The 21653-nt window shown below is 43.5% G+C and overlaps 1 protein-coding gene across 1 annotated transcript in view; it reads right to left on the bottom strand.

The window, feature by feature from the left end:
• The window catches only part of RANBP17 (RAN binding protein 17), a 548236-nt gene extending 529048 nt beyond the window's left edge, over nucleotides 1-19188 (bottom strand). The window contains exons 1-3 of the mRNA XM_033927588.1: nucleotides 18950-19188; nucleotides 9164-9310; nucleotides 3311-3401 (exon numbers count right to left, since the gene is read on the bottom strand). Of these exons, the coding sequence (XP_033783479.1) occupies nucleotides 3311-3401; nucleotides 9164-9310; nucleotides 18950-18994 (283 nt within the window). The 5' untranslated portion in view covers nucleotides 18995-19188. The remainder of the gene's footprint in view (nucleotides 1-3310; nucleotides 3402-9163; nucleotides 9311-18949) is intronic.
• Nucleotides 19189-21653: the final 2465 nt, after the last annotated feature.

Genomic DNA, 21653 nt, shown 5'->3' with positions numbered 1-21653 from the left:
TACTGAACACAATAAAAAGACATCTGCTATATATATTTCCCAAAGCTAACATATTTCATTCAATAAATTCCTTTCTTTACCTTTGTTGTCTGGAGATTTATTTTTCCATCAAGTTGGTTCCAGTGCTGTCCTGGTCTTCTGCAAATACTTCAACTGGCTGATGTTCTTTTTTTCCTCCTACCACAGTCCCAACATTTCTATCTTCCCTCTCTCCCTTCTATCCTGGAACATTCTCCCTCTTTTTCCCCTCCCTACTCTTGCACAGCATTTCTTTCTCTCTCCTCCAGCCCCTTGTGCAACATGTCTCCTTCTCTCACACTGTCCACCATCTCTTACCCTCTCATTCCCTCCCTTGCTGTAAAGGGAGTGGAAAAGGAATGGGGGGAGAGCGCGAGGGATCCAAGGTGCATCTCTCACTCCCTCTACAGCCACGTCCAACATTTCAACCTCTCTCATCCCCTGGCCCTTGGGCAGTATCTTTTGTCCACCCCCACCAGCTCCCATGCCCAACATTTCTTCTATCAATCACCCCCCTTCCAGCGCCATTTTGCATTTCTCCCTTCATTCCCTCGACCATGTCTATGATTCTTCCCTCTTGCATCTCTTTCCATCTGCCCCACCACAACAACCAATATTTCCTGTCTCCCTCCTTTCCAGGTCTCTGCACCTCTCCCTCCCCCCAAACCCATAGCCAAGACACTATCCCCTCTCCAGGCACCATTTTCTCTTTCCCATTTCTGGTGACATCTGTGAAGATGACGATCGGCGTCGAGAGGTCGATGTCGGTTCCTGTACCAGAATCGGTGCCACTACTGGAGACTCCTGGGTAGGTACAACCGGAGTCGAAGGCTCAGACTGAACCGGCCCCGAGAGAGTCGATGTCGACATGAGAGTCGACATAAGTAGCCGAAATTCCTCCCGTAAGTCCTCTTGCAGCAATTCTGTAATCCGCTGCATTAAAGGAAAGCACTGGATCCACGGTTGGCCTAAAAGCCGGTACCTTCGGCACCGCTCAAACGCTCTGGAGAAGAGGATGCCAGTATCAAGGCACTCATCAATACTGAAGCGGAGCTATAGTTGGGGCTGCTAAAGGTAGGCAGGACTTGACTCACTGCTACTATGACCAGAAGCCCAGAGGGAACAGGGAAAAGCCTGGCAGCCAGCTTACCCACTGTGAGGTGCAACACTGAAGACAGAAAGAGAAAATCCAGTCTCGGTGCCCATGTGGTCGGTGCGGGCTTGAGTAGTACAGCTGGTGTCGGAAATGCAGGGGGGCGCTGGATTTCTGATGGTGCGGAACTGGAGCTGCTGCTGAAGTGGAGTGGGAATGCTCTGCTGAAGAAAAAAGCAGAGGAAGCAAAAATTGGCAAGGTCGAGGGCAAGACACTGCAAGAAAAAGCAGTGGATGGCGGTGACCACAAGTGCCCAAGCACAGCAATTGTCTGTGTTGAGAACTATCTGCAAGAGGGACAGTAACGGTAAGACAGCCATAGGAAAAACGAACGCTATGGCGATCCATAAGAGCCCGTCGAACCCAAGTCCACAACAAAAATAGATATCTCTTTCGTCCTTTTTTTTTTTTTTAGTAAAACTGAAAAGGACAAAGAAGAGAACTGACTGAAAAGTCAGAAGCCGCGAGAGCGGGAAGGTAGCGAAACAAAAAAATTTTTCAACAGCTGTTGAAAACGCAACTTCTTAGCTCCGTGGAAACTAAGAAGCTGAGGAACCACATGCCCTACGTCGGGCAGGAAGGCACTCCCACATGCATGTTTGGGCTATCGCGAACTTTCTAGAGTTTTAAAGTAGTGATGCACTTTTAAAGTAGTCTGTACCGGGGCTTCGTCGGTGCCATCACCCATACGCGAGAATATGCTGCTTGCTTGTCCTGGGATAAGGTGTAATTTGTCAGAGTGATATTGTTCCTATGGATTTCTTAGGAGTCAAAATACAGTTGGACCGTATTAAATGGATGCCACTGGAAGAAACTAGCCTTGAGGCTAAAATGGACTTAACAGCTACTCAAAGGCCAAAACTAAAAAGAGGGTAGGAGACCCACTCTGAGGAAAATAAAACCCTCAACTTCTGCGAAAAAGAACCGAGAAGACAAACTAGTTTGGGAAAGGACTCTGATGTGGTTACAGGAAATAACCATAGTCTTAACCCAAAACCCAAGTCTACTGATACCAGTGGTAAAGTGTCCAAAGGTCAAGTGCGCCAGAAACCAAAAGAGGTGTGGATCCAGAACTCTAAGGATGGAGGAAACTCAGAACCTGACAACCAGTAGCCTAATGAATACCATGGACTATAGAATAAAGAAGAAATGGGCTCAGCAGGAGCCACGATGGTACAAGCAGATGTCTGGAAATCAGACATCCAAGTCTGTAACAAAGACAGTGCCCACTATCCATGCAGTGCTATAGCTATCAGGGTGGATATACAACAGCACTGCCCAGTTAAGCACCACTGAATATCTGCGGCTGGGATGCTGAGCAAGGTTTAAAGCAGCTAAGAACCTTTATAGATTTGCTAATTTACTTTTTGACATTCACAGCAAAGCAGTGTACAAAAGTTAAAACAATAAATAAAAACATACAAGCCATAAACCTAATAGCATCTGCATCATACAGTAATATTTTAAATAACCCCATCATCAAAATAGCTAACAACCAAAACATAAAAACAAAGCAAAAATCCCTGGGAATATCCATATCATGCAATAGAACTATAAATAACCAAATTCCAAAACAAGGGGAGGTAAACTAATGAGAGTGCAAAACTAATACACAGGATAAACTAGGTCTTATTGCTGAATCTTCATATACCAAAGATTTACCTGGAGTGAACATAGAAACATGGAATGATGCCTATCTAATCTGCCCAAATTACTTCCTGCCATATGCATTTGTTAATCTCAAACTTTTCTTCACTTATTCATAGCTAAATATCCTCTGCTTTCATCCCATCTTCACATTTTTGTATCACTACTGAAAAGTTCATCCATACATCTACCATGTGCTCTATGAGCTGTTTTCTGAGCTTCTTCCCAGGTCTACTCTCTTGGAGCTTCACAGCATGACTTTCTGTTACAGAGAAGTGCAATAATATACTGGCAATCAAACTCCTTCAGATACGCAGAATAAACAGTAAGCAAACCCTTCAGTGAGCTGTTCTTTTTCTCTAGTCTTCAGTATGCCTTAGGGAATGTGTACACATCCTTCATCATGCTCTGTGCTGGTGTGTTCCTAGCAATTGACTCATTGCAGGATGTTTGTTTTTAGAACCCAAGTATCTATGGTGTCTCTTTACTTACGGATATCAATCCTCTGTTCAATGGGTAAAGGATTGAGTCTGCTGACAAGCTTTGAAAGGCATGTTGCTGCAAGGAGCTGAGCATAGGATGTCTGAGGGGAAAAAGACAAAACATAAGATTGAGAAATGTGAAAGCACTGAAAAAAATAGACACATTGGAAAAATGGGCTTCCCCCCCCCCCCCCCACAAAAGCTACAAATGTAAAAATAGTAAATTTTCCAAACAAACACTTTCCTTTTTGATGAGCCTACACAAAAATACCACAAATATCAAGGTGCTTCCTGCTAACAATCACAAATTGGTTTTACAAAGCAAGGGTCACTAAAACAGGAAAAATATCATGTTCTGATTTGATAGAGCACTAATCCATAAATTAAAGATGCTACAGGAATCTTCTTTCTAGTTAGGTACCATTGACTCATGTTTGAGTCCTAGTGACTTGATGAATTACAGATCTAAAAATAGATTGGTTTTGTGCTAGTCTGGTAAGGTCCTCCAGTATCATCCCCATGGATGTTTCAATATGTCCAGCCATCTGACTGCAGGTCGCCCTCTTTGCATGGTTCCTTCAATCTTTCCAAACATGATGTCCTCCTCCAGTGATCTCCGACGGTGTGACCGAAATAAGACAGTCATAACTTCATCATTTGGGCTTCGAGTAAAATAGCTGGTTTGATCTCTTCCAGAATCGATTTGTTAGTTCTGCTGGCAGTCCACGGCATGCATAAAATCCTTCTCCAGCACCAAAGCTCAAATGAGTCAAACTTCTTTCCATCTTGTTTCCGCAGTGTCCAGCTTTTGCATTCATAATTGGCCACTAAGAAAACAAGTGCATGGACAAGTGCAGGATCTTTGTTTGGAGTGTAATTTCCTTGTCTTTGAATACTTTGTCATGAGCCTTCATTGAAGAGCGACCAAGTGCTATTCTGTGGAGAATTTTTTCCCTGCTAGTTGCTTCTTGGTTTATGAAAGAGCCGAGGAGACTGAAATCCTCTACAACTTCTATTCTATCACCTTCAAACTCAAAATCCTCAAGATGATCATGATGAACACAAAAAATGATGTTTATGTTTAGTTCTAATCCCATGTTATGACTTTCAGCTTTGAATTTTCTCTGTAGATACAGCATGTCTTCTTTGCTGCTAGTAATGAGCATTGTATCATCTGCATAGCACAGGTTGTTTATATTTTAGCCACCATCTTTGAAACCGGTGCTCTTTCAAATTTGCTTTTCTGAAGATGGCTTTGCCGTAAAGGTTGAACGGGTAAAGTGACAAAATGCATTCTTGCCAGACACCCAAGTTTTATTGGAAAGCAATCATTGTTGCCATATTCAGTTCTCACTGCAGCTTCTTGATTTTCAGAGGCTCTTTATTAGCTGAGTTATGTGTTTGGGTATTCCCATTTGCGCTAGAGTTCTCCATAGTTTATCATGGATCCACACAGTCAAAAGCTTTGCTGTAGTCAATGAAGCAAAAGTATAGGGGCCTTTGATAATCTTTGCTTTTCTCCAATATCCATCTAATATTGGCAATGTCTTTCGACCTTTTCTGAAACAAGCCTGAACTTTGGATAGTTCTTGCTCACCATTTAATTATAATCTTCGTTATATTATTTTCTAGAAAAGCATACGACTCTTGAACCAGTAGGTTATTCACCTCTAGTCCGAGTTGTGTAGAAGGCATCATCTAAATTTTTTCTCTCTCAGATACCGAAGTGCAGAGCGGCCTGCGAGGTTCACTATAGCCGGCCGCGACCCTCAGCAGGCTTTTTTGAAGAGGAAGGCAGACAGAAGAGCCACTTTGGTAGACTGGATGGAGGACTGCTGCTTCAATGCCTGGAGGAGCTGGAGAGCAGGGAGGTCCGCGTTTTACAATTTCTCTGCCGGCCACTGGCACAGCTAAGCGTGCATGCGCACTCCTGCCGGCCACGGACCTACGGATCAAGGAAAACTTGGTAAAAATATCTTGGAGACCCACTAGAAATGCCATTTTCAAGTCTCCAATGACCTCATACTTCAAAGTGCCTAGAAAGGTCTTGATGTTCTAATCATCTTTTAGGTGAACTAAGTGAGCCAGTGGAAGAGACAGGTATTTGTTCCCATTATGAAGCAACACAGCATTGATGCTCTTGGATCAGCTGTCAATGAAGAGAAACCACTTTAAGGTTACAGGTAATTTCAATTGCCTCAAACACACTGGTCACATTGTGGCAGAAGTAGAGCCCATCTTCATGGATGAAGAACTGGAAAATGCTTGGTGGAACTTCCTCTGATTTGTACATTTTCATCCAACAAGTTCCACTGCTTGAGCCTAGACGTCAAAAGCTCAGCATCAGAATTGGCAAGACCAAGATCTCTAGCTAGCTAAACTAAACATGGACAAAGTGAAAGGGCCAGATGGTATATATCCAAGGGTACTGAAGGAACTTAAGGCAGTTCTGACAGCTCCACTGGTTGACCTTTTCAATGCTTCATTAGTCAGGAGTGGTACTAGAGTACTGGAGAAGGGCGGATGTGGTCCCTCTCCAAAAAAGTGTAAGTAAGGAAGTAGTAGGGAACTACAGGCTGTTAAGTGAGTGACTTCTGTGGTAGATAAATTAATGGAAACAAACACTTTTAGGACAGAGAATAGTGACGTTTCTGGAATACAGTGGATTACAGGACCGGAAGCAACATGGATTCACTAGAGGTAGGTCTTGTCAGATAAATCTAATCAATTTCTTTGACTGAGTGACCAGAGAATTGGATAGAAGGAGTGTGATAGATGTGGTGTATTTAGATTTTGGCAAAGCCTTTGACAGTGTTCCACACAACCATCCAATAAATAAACTGAGTGCCCTCGGTATGGGTCCCAAAGTGACGGACTGGGTCAGGAACTGGTTGAGTGGAAGACAACAGAGGGTAGTGGTCAATGGAGTTTTCTCTGAGGATAGGGATGTTTCCAGTGGTATGCCTCAAGGTTTGGTTCTTGGGCCTGTTCTTTTAAACATTTTTATAAACGATATTGCTGAAGGGTTGCCGGGTAAGATTTGCCTCTTTGCAGATGATGCCAAAATCTGCAATAGAGTAGACACGCCGGATGGCGTGAACAACATGAAGAAAGATCTGGCAAAGCTCGAAGAATGGTCTCAAATTTGGCAGCTACAATTTAATGCTAAGAAATGCAAGGTCATGCATTTGGGCTGCAAAAATACAAAGAAATGGTACAGTTTAAGGGGTGAAGAACTTATTTGCATGACAGTAGAGCAAGACTTGGGTGTGATTGTATATGATGATCTTAAGGTAGCCAAACAGGTTGAAAAGGTGACTACGAAACCTAGAAGGATGCTAGGTGGCATAGGGATAAGTATGGCTAGTAGGAAAAAGAAGTTATTGATGCCCCTGTATAAGACTTTGGTGAGACCTCATTTAGAATACTGTTTATAATTCTGGAAGCTGCACCTTCAAAAAAAAGATATAAAAAGGATGGAGTTGGTCCAGAGGAAGGCTACTAAAATGGTGTGTGGTCTTCATCAAAAGGCATATGGGGGACAGACTTAAAGATCTCAATTTGTATACTTTGGAGGAAAGGCGGGAGAGAGGAGATATGATAGACATTTAAATAACTACATAATTTAAATGCGAGTCTTTCATGTATTTATTTATTTATTTAGTCAAATTTCTAGCCCATCCTCCCAAAAGAGCCCAGAACGGGTTACAAGTTTACATACACAGTAGAAGGTTTAGCAACAAGATTACAACAGATAGACAGAACAACTAATCAAAAGGATGAAGAGCTGTAGTAGAAATTCCTATGTACATGTTTTGGGTACTGTGCACAGTAACATTACAAACGATGGGCAACAAGGATACAAATTCACATATAAGATAATTCAGAACAGCAGATTAAAGTAAACTCTGCAATGAGAGGGCATAGGATGAAGTTAAGATGCGATAAGCTCCAGAGTAATCTAAGAACATAAGAATTGCCATCTCTGGATCAGACCCTGGGTCCATCAAGTCCGGTGATCCGCACACGCGGAGGCCCCACCAGGTGAACCTTGGTCTAGTGGTGGTGGAGACTGTCTGAATTCAAGAGTGCCTGGGATAGGCACATGGGTTCTCTGAGAGAGAGAAAGAGATAATTGTTACTGCAGATGGGCAGACTACATAGACCATTTGGCCTTTATTTGCCATCATGTTTCTAAGTTTTTTATCCATTAAATCCAAATCAAGGCATTTTTGAAGAGAGCTGAATAAAAATTCAGGGAACCCTAGAAATCACCAAATCTGCAATTAAAGACTCCCCCAATTTCTCCCATAGACTTCAATAGATTTACTATACTCAGTTATACTGGTGCAGTGCCAACATCAGCTGAAACATTAGCTGGGATATGGAGAAGAATCCTTCCTCAGACAAGCATATATGCATAATCCAAATGCTTATGTCTTCAGGAGGCCAGTCAGATTCTGAGAGAGAGCCTGAGAACCTAGACCACCAAAGCTCCACATGTATGTTCGGGGTGGGGGGATACAGGTGGCACCCAATAAAGTCCTCAGGACCAATACAGGGCTACAAAGCCCGTGCTCAAGCTCTGGTTAACAACCAGGAACAAGCCTTTCTATTAGGAGAGCGGTCGTCCCCAAGCAACCAAAATTATTAAAGCAGCCTAGGCAGAGTAGGTGACCTGTAAAAGGGTTGCCCTCCCAGCTACAGACTTCTGATCATAGTCTGTTTACTCCTTGGCAGAGCTGCCCCAGTAACAATGGGGATATCTGGAGCCCTGAGAAGTCTCAAAATCCAGATAAAAACCCCAAAATAATAAACCAGAATCAGAGCAGATCAGAAAGACAGACACCTTTCAACTCGCTTGTACAAGGAGAAACTGAGTGGCTACAGCACAGTCCTGTGATGTACGAGGTGAAGCTGAGAGAGAGAAAAAAAATGTAGATGTCTTCTACACAACTTGCAAGTAGAACTGAATAAACCACTAGTTCAAAACTCATATGCCTTTTGCACAAGAAATAAACCTTTGTTCAAGCTGACTGCAGGGTCTCATTTGCAAATCTAAATGCAACATAAACAATCTTTGTTTTAGGCATGCCATTCAATTTTTGTTTTACTTATGTTTACAAGTAACTTGTGTTAGTCTAACTTTAGAAGAAGTCTAGTGAAAATGTTTTCCGCTGCTCCGTTTACAAGACATGAAAAGTTGGAAAGAAAGCTAGAAAGAAATGCAGTTAATATTAACACTTTAAAAATATAAATATAAGTTAAAAAAAAATCTTTTCCACATCATGTCTGGTATTTCACCTATCTACTTCCCCTCTCATCAGGAAGCCACCCCATACAGCCTACACTACTTTTCCCTCAGGACCCACACATTCTTATACCTAGCACATTAAAATATAAGAATAACCATACTGGGTCAGACCAATGGTTCATCTAGCATAGCATCCTGCTTCCAACAGTGGCCAATGCAGGTCACAAGTACCTGGCAGATTTCCAAAGATTCGTAAGATTCAGTGCTACTGATTCCAGGGCAAGCAGTGGCAGTCGAGTTCCCTTCCATTATTTAACAATACTTCCCTGCATTTGCCACTAGCAGTCAGCACATGATCAAGAGTTGGTCCAAGCTATGCCTTTCCAAAAGTGTTCATTCAACAGCAATCCCACACAGGGCCAGTGTTAGGCGTGCTGGGGCCCAGAGCAAAAACCTGGAGAGAGCCTCAAAGCCTTCTTCAGCACTGGACAGGCTTGGAGACCAAGTGATTCAAGAGCCCATGGTAACGGCTTTGGTTGCGCCCCCTACCCTTCTCACATACAAACTCTCACTAGCCCCCCTACACAACAGCAAAAAGTCCAGACTTACAGTTCCTTGCTCCAGTAACAGCTGGCATTTGCTAAGACATTCTGGGCTTTCGATGAGCTCCAGGAGCACCTTCTCTGCTTGTACCCGCTGCCCTAAATCTGTGCCTTCATACAGCTGAGTGCATAAAACTTCCAGTTCAGACAAACTCTGTAAATAGAAAGACATATAGTTATCTTCAAAGTTCAAACAAAAGATAACATGACTGCCAGTATGGCTGAACGTTGCACACCTATTATTCTGTATACTGGATCACCTCAGGAAGAAGAATATTCGTGGAAGTAAGACTGGGAAAATGTGTTTCTTTCAGTTTTATATTTACAAATGAATTTCATAAAGTGACTCAAGACACAAAGCAACTGCTATGGGTAGAGCTAATTACATGAATACTATACTGAGTGGAGGGCTAGAAACGGAGTGTGAAATTAAAAAGTGAACACATCTGCCCTGATTTTCTTTAATATATAGAGCTTTTATTAAGTGAATTCAATTGGACCCTCAAACATCATTAAAACAGCCAAGATACCCAGTGGATAACTCTTCTAAAATTGTCTATTTGATGGCTGGGTCTACAAAAGAGAAGGTATAGGGCACAGCCAATTCCTTAATTGGAGCTCAGTTTTAAAAAAAAAAACCCATAATATAGGGGAAAGATTTATTTATTCATTCATTTTTCTATACCTTTCTCCCAGGGGAGCTCAGAATGGTTTACATGAATTTATTCAGGTACTGTTTTCCATCTGTCCCGGTAGGCTCACAATCTATCTAATGTACCTGAGGTAATGGGGGACTAAGTGACTTGCCTAGGGTCACAAGCAGCAGCGTGGGTTTGAACCCACAACCTCAGGGTGCCAAAGCTGTAGCTTTAAGCACTGCGCCACACTCCTTATCTTTCTATTTTTAGTACTCAGATATGTAGACTAGGTAGGATTTTTTCTACAGACAAGATTATTAGAAGTATGACTAGTCCAAGGGAACTTATTTTTGGTGCATGAACTTTACATTTGGATAACAGCATAATCTAAGGGATGGATGTTAGTCCAAATTGTGATCAGTTAGCTAATTTCTTTAAGGGTACTAGTGTTTACGGGGTCACCTTTGTGGGCCTGAGGCCTACCAGCCTCTGACTCAGCGACATGGTTTCTGCAAAATACCCTGCCCTGAAGTTTCCCAGATTATGTACTATATTATCAATGACACTCCTTGCCTGAATACCATCTTCGTCTACTGTTTACTATGTGGACCTGGGGGTGTATAAGGGTCCCAGCTGTAGTCCAAACTTGGAAGGCAACATTGCATCAGAATCAGTTTAGCAATGAAGAAAGAACTGGACTACCGAGCAGGCTGGTTTCTGCTTGGGGTAGGGAAAACCATGAGTAACAGCTAATGAGAGACACTGTTCCTGTTCTTTTTGTCAGACAGGCACTCTGAGGAGTTGCAAGAAGGAATTAGTGCATCTGTACCCATGCCCAATCAAACTAACTACATTCTGAGCCTCTCTGTTTATATAGCTTACACAGAAGACACTGCAAGCACAGTTTATGCTCCATATACACTTCTCCCTCCGTATTCGATGTGATAGGGGATTAACAGAACTGCAAATACAGAAAAACTGCAAATAACTTTTTCATATGTTATTCGCTGATTTCTATTAAAAACCATTGTGAATATGGTGAAACCGCGAATAACATGGTCGGAGACCTGACCTGTTCCTGAAGGAGAGACAAAACACAGTGAAGAAAGTGCTGGGAATCAGCGATTTTCTCTGTAAACGCTTGGAATCAGTAATTTCTCTATGCAAGCTGATGTAATTTGGGGGGGGGGGGGAAGAGCCAGCAAGCTAAAACCCGTGAATAATGGAAACCACGAATGCTGAAACCGCAAATACGGAGGGAGAAGTGTATGGCAATTCAATTTAGGATGGGTTAGAGAGGGTTTTGACGGAAACTAGAAATTTGGAACATAAGGTCAGTGCTGGGCAGACTTTTCTGATCCGTGTCCTACAAATGACAAGATGGTTTGGATATGGGGTCAAGATGGCGTCAGGAGCAGATGTGCATGCTGAGCTGCAAGACTAATTTGGTCCCGAACCAACTCTTCTCCAACTTACCGGTCCTGCGGTGTAAGTTTGCATGATGGGAAAGAGGAAAGGTTTAACGCGGTCTGTGCCTCCAGCGACCGTGACTCCGAGGGGGTTGGTTCAGACCACTTTGGACGGTCTGGCTCGGCTTGCTACACCGAGGACGCAGCAAGCATCAGGAGAACCCCCACCGTTGATGGAGGATCTTAGCGGCAATGGGGCAGTGTTAAGCCCCGAAGGAAGACAGGCACCTAGCCAGCCCAGAACCACCAGTCCCATGTTGCAGGCAGTGCCGAAGTCCCCAATAGAGGAAACGGAAGCAAGTAGCCCTGGAGGAGCGGCTGGGAGACCCTGTGGAGTTGAAGATCAAGCCGGAGATTCTACACCGATCTCAAGCATGGAGACTGAAGAAAAGAATACCAGGGGAGAAGTGATCATTTATGGAAGGTTAGAAAGACCTCCTGTCGTGAATATGGAGGAAATTTGGAAGGCAATGGAAATTATGGATTCTAATCTTCAGAAAGCAGTAGCAGTTTTGAGGAAAGATAATGTTGCTATTAACTCTAAAGTAGAACACCAAGAGGGAACCCTGAAAAATTATGGTGAGATTATTCATAGACATGAACAACAAATTTCACAAGTTAAAGATCTTCAATTGGATATTGTTAAAGAAAGGAATGTTATTCAGAAGAAATTAGAACATATTGAAAATTACCAAAGAAAAAATAACTTGAGGATTTTGAATTTCCCTCGCTCACCAGTAATCTCAGCTATTGAAATGATTCGCAAATATATGCGTGAAGTTTTGCAACTACCTAGTGAAAATTTACCACCAATTGTAAGAGCGCAATATTTGTCTATTAAAACTAATGTAATTAGTTCTACACCAACACAGACTGAGGTTCCTGGTACACAAATTGACTTAACAAATTTCTTAGAAAGCTCTCTTGATGTAGTAATGGAAAGGACTACCCTTCTGGTGACTTTTGCTCTCGAGTTTGATAGAGATTTAATACTTAAGACTTATTTCAGAAATATGAATGTTCAATTTTTGGGTTCAACCATAAGTATATTTCCTGATTTTTCAAAGGCGACACAGAAGAGAAGAAGTGACTTCTTGGTTTATAGACCGAGAGTCATATCTCTAGGTGCAACCTTTATTTTGAAGTTTCCGTCAAAATGTTATGTTACTTATGGTGGGAAAAATTTTCTTTTTTTTGAGCCCAAACAACTGTTAGAATTTATTGTGGCTAAAGAAGGTAGTGAAATCATAATTGATTCTGTTGCCGTTCCAAAAGAGTAGCGCGAACTGGTAGCTTCCTGCGCCCTTTGTGAATGCTCCTAAGATGATAGATTGTTATTTCATTCTTTTTATTTCTATTCTTTGACTCCATATTATTTGTGGACTAAATAATAATGTTTTTTCTTTTGTGGGCCTCCACGTTAGATTATTTTATTCTTGGAAATAACAAATCTGTGATCGAGTATGTTTATTATGCTTGTATGATCAATTAAAATGATAAATTAAAAATTAAAAAAAAAAAAAAAAAAAAAGATGGTTTGGATAGGCTGGAGTGACAACAGCTCCAGTAGTTATAACCTATGGACAGTACCAGACAGATTTCTACAAACTACATCCCAGAAATGTCAGAGAATTTTTCATCATGAATTAACAATGAGTGTGACTCTTGGGCAGACAGGATGGCCCATTCAGGTCTTTATCTGCTGTCATTTACTGTGTTTCTACGAGAAGTCCAAAACTTTTTTTCCAGTTGACAGGATCCAGACACTGATAGTCCCATTCATTCAGTCACATGCTCTGTTCTTTTTTCCATCAGTTAAAGGATGTAAAAGTAAGAAATATCTTGACCACACGCTGGCCTATCAAGCAGCACATTATGACAAAGATTTTCAACATTTAATACGTACATCTTTTTCTTATGAACAATTTAGAAAACAACAAAGCTTCTCTTTTCAAAAGTTCTTACGAATAATTTAAAACAATTTACATAAGAACATAACAATTGCCACTGCTAGGTCAAACCAGTGGTCCATCATGCCCATCATGCTCATGCAGCGGCCCACTGGCCAAAGACCAGTGCCCTAACTGAGACCAGCCCTACCTGCAGGCGCTCTTGTTCACCAGGAACTTGTCTAACTTTGTCTTGAATCCCTGGAGGGTATTTTCCCCTATGACAGACTCCAGAAGCGCATTCCAGTTTTCTACCACTCTCTGGGTGAAGAACTTCCTTACGTTCGTACGGAACCTATCCCCTTTCAACTTTAGAGAGTGCCCTCTCGTTCTCCCTACCTTGGAGAAGGTGAACAACCTGTTCTTATCTACCAAGTCTATCCCCTTCAGTACCTTGAATGTTTCGATCATGTCCTCTCTCAATCTCCTCTGTTCGAGGGAGAAGAGGCCCAGTTTCTCTAATCTTTCACTGTACAGCATCTCCTTTCCAAAATTTCTGATCCTATATTTTCTTTTGATAATATTTTGTAAATCGCATAAAACTTTTGTTGGTTATGCAGTCTAGAAGTCCAGTGTTATGTTATATTATGTTATAGGACGCCTGGTCTCAAAAGCTGACGGGTGTCCTATAGAGAATCCTGATTTTCTAACCAACCTCCATGTTACAGACGCCGGTTAGAGAATCAGGTTGTAAGTAGATACAGCCGCTGAGCTTATCACGGCAAGGGATCTCTCTGCCACGATAACTTTAGGGGCCGCTTGTCCCGGCCGAATGATCGGCGGTAGGAGGGTTGCCCACTCCATCTTGCCAGACCCCCCCCCCCCCCCAAAATAGATCACCACAAACCCTTTTAGCTTCTGTTTAACCATTTTCCTCATTTTATCGTAGTCACCCTTGTGAAAATTAAAAGCTGCTACAGTATATTTCTTTAGCGACGTCACTCCAGTTATCAGCTCAAATTTTATCATATTATGATCACTTTTTCCCAGCGAACCCAATACAGTTTCTTCCAGTCCTATGTCCTGCATTCCACTAAGGGAAAAATCTAAAATAGCTCCTTGTCTTGTTGGGTCCTGGACCAATTGCTCCAAGAAGCAGTCATTTATGACATCTAGGAATTTTACCTCCCTAGCACTCCCTGATAACATTTATCCAGTCAATGTTGGCATAGTTGAAATCTACCAAACACAGGAATATGCCTTTTAAGGTACCTCAGAAGCTCCCTTCTTCACTACAAGGTCCCCCCCACCAAAAAAAAAAAGGAAATCTACCAATCCCAACGACCTAATAATCACAACAAGTTTTGAGAAGTGGAGAAAAACCTCTGTTGAGTTTCATAGGTTAAAAAAATCCACTTCTCAAACCAACTTCAATGTAATGCTGTCTTAAGTAATGTTTTAAATCAGTGTTCTTCAACCGCCATCCATGGACCGGTGCCAGTCCGTAGAAATTTTCTGCCGGTCCACAGAGCCGGCACGTGCATCAGGCCCAATCTTCAACCACCGGTCCGCGGTGTGATCGATGCGGCAGTCATCTTCAGTTGGCTCCCTCTTCTTCACTGCCGCACTACACAAACCCACTGGTAGTGGCTCCTACAGGTGTCCTGCGCCCAGGATGGGCTCCACGATCGACTCACTTTGCCTTGGCGATCTACCGGTCGATCGCGATCGACCTAGTGGGCACCCCTGGTGTAGTTTAATTTTGTGGTTAACCATTATGTATTGTTAATAAGATTATATATATCACCTCCCTAGGCGCCTGCCTGGACAAACTAGACCTAACCTCTTATAAGCTATGCAGACGACATTACCATTCTCATACCTTTTGATCAACCAAAGCCCTCTATGACAGACACACTACACCAAACACTAGAAACAGTAGTGACCTGGATGAAAGATCACAAACTAAAACTGAACCCAAACAAAACAAAATTCATCCTCCTTGAAAATAACAAAGTCCCAACCATAACCAATATAGAAATAAATTCAATCAATTACCCCATTCAAACCACCCTAAAATTACTAAGAATGACGATAGACAGATACTGCACCATGCAACTACAAATAAATAAAATACAGAAATCTTTTGCAGTTATGAGAAACCTAAGACATGTCTGAAATTCTTCGAAAGCACACAATTCCAGCTCATAGTACAATTCCTAATCTGAGGTCTACTAGACTAATGCAACATCCTCTACCTCCCCTGCCCTGCAACAATGACTAAACAATTACAAACAATTCAAAATACAGCTCTGAGACTCATCTACTCATTGAGGAAACATAACCACATTACAGAAGCATACCTCAACTCACACTGGCTTCCAATTCCAGAAAGAATACTATTTCAATTCTACTGTATACTATTTAAAACTATAAACGGAGACAGCCCAACCTACCTGAACAACCGCCTCATCCAAACTACCTCAACAAGGAATAGGAAAACTCACATTCCATTCACACACCCTCCAATCAAAGAAGTTAAACGGAAAAAACTATATGATGGCCTCCTAGTCACTCAAGCAGCAAAATTAGATAACCAAATCTCCAATCTACTGATAACTACCCCAGACCACAAGATGTTCAGAAAAGAAATAAAAACTATACTCTGCAAGAAATCCCTGAAAAAGTCTTAACACCACAAATACCTTCCTTATTCCCATCATCTTCCCAACTCCCCGAAACTGCCTGATCTACTCTTTACCTTCACTGGAAATGACCACCTTCTATAACTCTTTTGCAATCCATCTTGAACCACAAAGTAATGGCGGAATAGAAATCTCTAATGTAATGTAATATATATGATAAATGAATGGAAAAAAGAGTGTTACAATTATGGGGGGGGAGATTGGGCGGACATGGGCGGGATCTGGCCTGTGGCTTAGCCCTGTGTTCTTCAACTACCAGTCTGCGGACCAGTGCCGGTCCACAAAATAATTCTTATTATTTCCGCCGGTCCATAGGTGTAAAAAGGTTGAAGAACACTGTTTTAAATAATATCGCTGTAACTAGAACTCATTGTCAGTTGGGACACTTTCACAGTTGGAGCGCATTAGAAGTTGGTGAGACAAGCTCGCAACTTCCAAATATCTGGCACAAGCACGCTAAAAAAATAGCATGCAAGATCCAAGTTCAAATTTTAAAAAAAGTGCCCAGTTCAATTATAATAATTTCAGAAGAATTAAGAAACAGTCAACTTAGGTGCACTTCAGCTCTGCTGGAATCCACATGATGCCAAAACTTCAAATTGTAATCTAGGGGCGTTGCAAACTAAAATATCCAATAGAGAAATCCCTATTTTACCAAGCTACATCAGGGGTCGAGTCTTACTCAGGACAAAGACATCCAAAGCTGAGCACAAACTCCAATGCAGAGCAAGGAAAATAAATTTCAAAAACTGAAAACAGTGGTGAAATTTATTTCCCTTGCTTTGCATTTGAGTTTGGAAAGGCAAGGAAAGACAGATGCTGCACCGGGCTGAGAGGGGATTGGGAAGGGAGGGAAAGAGATGCATGGGTGGAGTGGTGGGGAGGGAAAGAGATGCTGCCGATGAGTGAGGGAAGAGAAAAAGAGAATTGTTGGACATAGGTGTGTGGAGTGGGAGGGGAAAATGGTATACATGGGGAAAGGAAGAAAGAGAAAGAATTATAGTGATAATGATGAATTATAATGATAGTGGTGGAAAGGGGAGAGGGAGAAATGATACACTGGGAGGAAGCAGATGTGACTCAAAGAAGGGAGATATGTCAGATTCCGGAGAAGGGTGATTGAAGGAGGAAAGATATGCCAGACCACTGGAATGGGAAGGAGACAGATGTCAGACCATGAAATGGAAGGAGGGGAGAGAGATATGCCAGACCATAGGAAGGAGATGGCAGACCATGGAATGGAAGGAGGGGAGAGAGATATGTCAGACCGCAGGAAGGAAAAGAAAGAAGATGTTAGACCACGAGAAGAGGAGGGAAGGAAGAGAGCCGCAAGATCATGGGAGAGGAGAGAGAGATTCTAGGCTACAGGAAGGAAAGGAGAAAGATGCCAGACCATAGGAGGGGGGAAAAGACACAGATGTCTGACCACGAGAGAGGGATGAGATGGTGCACAGGGATAGACGGAAAGAGGAGACAGAGGGAGGAGATGGTGCACAGCAATGGGTGTGGGAGGGAAGAGATAAGAAATGCTTCTAATGGATAGATGGGAATAGGTGAGAAGAAAGGAGAGATGGTACAAATGGATAGAAGGGAAGACATGGATAAGTAGATGGATTTTGATAAGAAATCAGAAAAATGAAAGAAAGTTGAATGTTAAAAGTTAATGCTAAAGATGGATGCAGGAGAGAAAGTGAAGAGAAAAACAGCAAATGGATAAGAAGGCCCTGGATACACAGTTAAGAGCACAGACAGAAGGAAGTGCAACCAGAGACGGGGAAAAATAATTAGAAAAATAAAATTCACCAGACAACAAAGGTAAGTGAAATGATTTTTATTTTCAATTTAGTGATTAAAATGTGTCAAGTTTTGAGAATGTATGTCTGCTGTTTATATTTGCATTGTTCAGGAAGAAATGCATTTGTTTCTATTTCCCTGGGGTTGTACTGGGTTTCTATTTCCCTGGGGGTGTATGCAGTCTTGCATCTTAGGGTTTCATTTGTATACATTAGTACTTTTAGTTTGTGGTCCTGTATTTGCATAGCATCTGTGTTCTGCGTGTGTGACCAAGACCAGATATTCTGGTAGCAATGAATGTTGAGAAGCATTGTGTAGTTTAATTTTGTAGTTTAATGTGTTGTTACTGTTCATACCTATACCGGAGAAAGGTGATGCCAAGGACTGTAACAATTACAGAACACACCCGCAAAATATTGCTGAAAATGCAATGAAGGCTCCAATCATACATTGGGCAAGAACTATCCAAAGTTCAGGCTGGTTTAAGAAAAGGTCGAGGAACAAGAGACATTATTGCCAGTGTTCGATGGATATTTGAGAAGAATAAAGCATACCAAAAACCCAAAGACAACTCAGCTGACAGAGAACCTATATGAAAATCAAGAAGCTGCTGTTAGAACTGAATAGGCAACAGTGTCAGTCACCTTATCTGTTCAACCTGTACACAGTGAAAGCATCTTCAGAAAACCAAACTTGGAAGAAGAGAGTGTCGGTTTCAAAGTTGGTGGCCAACACATAAACAACCAGCAGCAAAGCAAACATGCTTGTATCTAATTAGAAAAGTCAAAGCCAAAAGTCAGAACACGGGATCCGAAGTGAAGACAAAGAGGATGAAGATCTTGATCTTAAAGGGGATGGAATAGAAGTTGTAAACAAAGAAGCAACTAGCAGGGAGCAAGTACTCCACAGACAAGCACTTGGTTGCTCTTTGATGCAAAAGAAGATGGATTCATTTGAGCTTTGGTGCCCTAACAAATCGATTCTAGAAGAGATGAAAGTGGATCAAAGGAACCAGGTGAAGATGGCTGGGTTGACTTGTTCGGACTGAAGCAAACAAAGCATTCCGCTGGCCTTTGAGCCGAGCAGGCTCTCCCTACCCGCTGCAGATGAATGGATTCATTGCTTTGGTGCAGCTGCAAAGGCGGGCGGGTAGGCCGAGGCCGAGGCCCAGTCCCGGCGGTCGAGGGAGGCCGCCGCGGCGTCCTCGCGGGGCTGCCCGGGGCCGGGGGAGAGGCAGCGGCGCGTCAGCACCAGCGACCGGGCCCGCGCTCTTGCCGCTTCCCCTCCCCGCCACTAACCTGTAGCTGCTGCTGCTGCTGCTCCGCCGCCGCCGCCGCCGCCATAGTCTGCAGGAGAGGAGAGCGCGAGCTGGGGCTGCGCGCGCTCCTCCAGGTGGCCGTCGCGCGCCCCGACTGTGCCTTAATGGCTTTCACCTGCGAGACTCGCGCAAAGCAGCTGCCGCGCTTCCCACCTGCCTCGCGCCTTCCCCTACTAGGTCTCAGGGGGCAGCGTCGCAGTGGCGCGTGAGTCGATGGTCCCGAGCATTACGTTTACTTCTACGTTTGTCAAAAAACATAAACACAAACATCTAGAAACAGAGAGCAACTGATTCGTGAAAAGAAACATGTTGATTATTTGACCAAACAATCGAGAATGAGCGCAATTAATGACAAGATTGCGGTTGCATATGTTACACAATACCAGATAGGACATAGTGTCACATGCGATCATTACAGCTGTCACACAAACCTGATGGTTGCTGAGCCTGTATTTATTTTTTTTAATTTTAGACACCTAATCCTAAATGAGTATTTTTTTCTCACCCACTTCTGGAGCTTGGTAATTGCTATAATGCTTCTTGGCCAAGAACATCCTACCTTTTGTTATTCTATTTATAATCAAACAATGTGCTAACTTCACTTTCATTTTAATCAACACTTGCCACTGAGAATGACAACAAAAAACCTCACTCCTAAACCAAGTATGTTGGGCAGATGATCTTAAGCATTAGCCCTATAGCAGAGATTATTTCAACACTTTCATTGTGCCAGAAAACCTCTTTCTGGAGTACCGTATTTTCACTCATATACCGCGCACCCGTGTAAAATGCGCACACGGGTATAGCGCGCAGGAAACTGTAATTTATGTAAATACATTTTTATATACCGCGCACACCCGTATACCGCGCATGCCGCCCCGACTCTCCTTTCGCCCGCCCCGACTCTCCTCTGGCCACCCCGATTCTCCTTTCAGCCGCCCCGACTCTCCTCTCCCCCTTGAAGTCCTGTCCCCACCCTGAAAGCCTGATGCCCCCCCCTCGACGTCTGATTCACCCCCCCCCCCGCAGGACCACTCGCACCCCCACCCCGAAGGACCGCTCGCACGCACTCGCACCCCCACCCCGAAGGACCGCTCGCACCCCCACAGCCTCCCGACCACCCCCCCATCATGTAGAAGCTCCTACCGTTGTCCTGCTGCTTCCTCTTCCGGTGGTCCCGGCCCTTCTGTGAGCCCTGCGTCTGCGCTGCTTCCTCTTCCGGTGGTCCCGCCCTTTCAAGGGCGGGACCGCCGGAAGAGGAAGCAGCTCAGACGCAGGGCTCACAGAAGGGCCGGGACCGCCGGAAGAGGAAGCAGCAGGACAACGGTAGGAGCTTCTACATGATGGGGGGGGGTTCGGGAGGCTGTGGGGGTGCGAGCAGTCCTTCGGTCTGGGGGTGCGGGTGCGAGTGCGTGCGAGCAGTCCTTCGGGGTGGGGGTGCGAGCGGTCCTGCGGGGTGAATCGGACATCGGGGGGGGGGAACGATGTAAAAAAAAAATTTATACAATGCGCTCACGCGTATAACATGCAAGGTTATGCACGGTTTGTAAAATCGTGTATAACGCACGCGTTATATGCGTGAAAATACGGTACATTGGTCTAATATGTAGAAGCAATAGACATAGGTGTGCTTTCAAAACAGGCCTAGGTTTAAATAGAGGTTAAAGAATGACAAGGGGAAAAAAATATGTCCCCGTCACTACCCCGTCACTGGACCACCATCCCCGTCACCACCCTGTCCCCACTGTCCCCTTCACCGCCCCGTCCCCGCAGCATCCACCCTTCCCTCTCACCACCTCACCACCCTTCAGCGGCCTGAGAATCTCCCTCCCTCCCCCTTACCTTCGCGACATAAAGAAACTTAAGAGAGGGAAGGCGTGCAGTCACCGATAGCACGCATGGCCCCTTCCCCCCCTCCCTCCAGCCAAATCTATCTCCCTCCCTCCCCCTTACCTTTGCAGCGCTATAGAAAAGAAACTGATCCAGCAAAGCCTGCCTGTGCCGCCCTGCAGTCGTGTGTGTGTGGGCGGAAGCTTCTCCTCTGACAATTGTCAATTTTATAAACACAAATAAAACAGCAAAGTTCAACAAAACCCATCTCCCCTCCCTTTCCCAAACATTCCCTTCACTATTGTGAAAACTGAACAAACCAAATTACTACAGAATGCTACATAGAAAAATCAAGCTAACCGAATACTTTAGTCACACATGGTAAGAATAATATTAGGGGAGTGCAACTAGGGCAACTGCCCCCTGGTCAGAGAGAGAGCCCTAAGCCAGCTGAAAGCTAGAGAAGCACAGCCTGCACTTTGCGGTCCCCAGTTATGTCTAAACCAGCTCTAGCAGGATACATATTTCAAATCTGAAATATTCTAATCACAAAATATAAAATAAATTTATTTTTTCTTTTTGTTGTCTGGTAATTTTATTCTTCAAATCACATTGGTCTCAGGCTTTGGTTTTAGGTTCCTTCTGTCTTCATTGTGGCATGGCTGGCTCCTGAAGGTAAAATAGGCGCAAGAGGAGCTGGGGAGAAGATGCCGAGTCTGACATGAGCACAATTTTTTTACCACAGGAGTAATACTTTTCACCGCATCCACAGGGCGGTAAAAGGTCTTGTCCCCATTCCTGCGGTAAACTAGTTGCAAATGTCTCCATTCCTGCAGATTTATTGTGGTGACCTG

Source organism: Geotrypetes seraphini, chromosome 18 (assembly GCF_902459505.1).
Source record: "Geotrypetes seraphini chromosome 18, aGeoSer1.1, whole genome shotgun sequence".
NCBI lineage: Eukaryota > Metazoa > Chordata > Amphibia > Gymnophiona > Dermophiidae > Geotrypetes > Geotrypetes seraphini.
The sequence above is the reverse complement of the archived record's forward strand: the minus strand, read 5'-3'. Positions and strand labels throughout refer to the sequence as shown.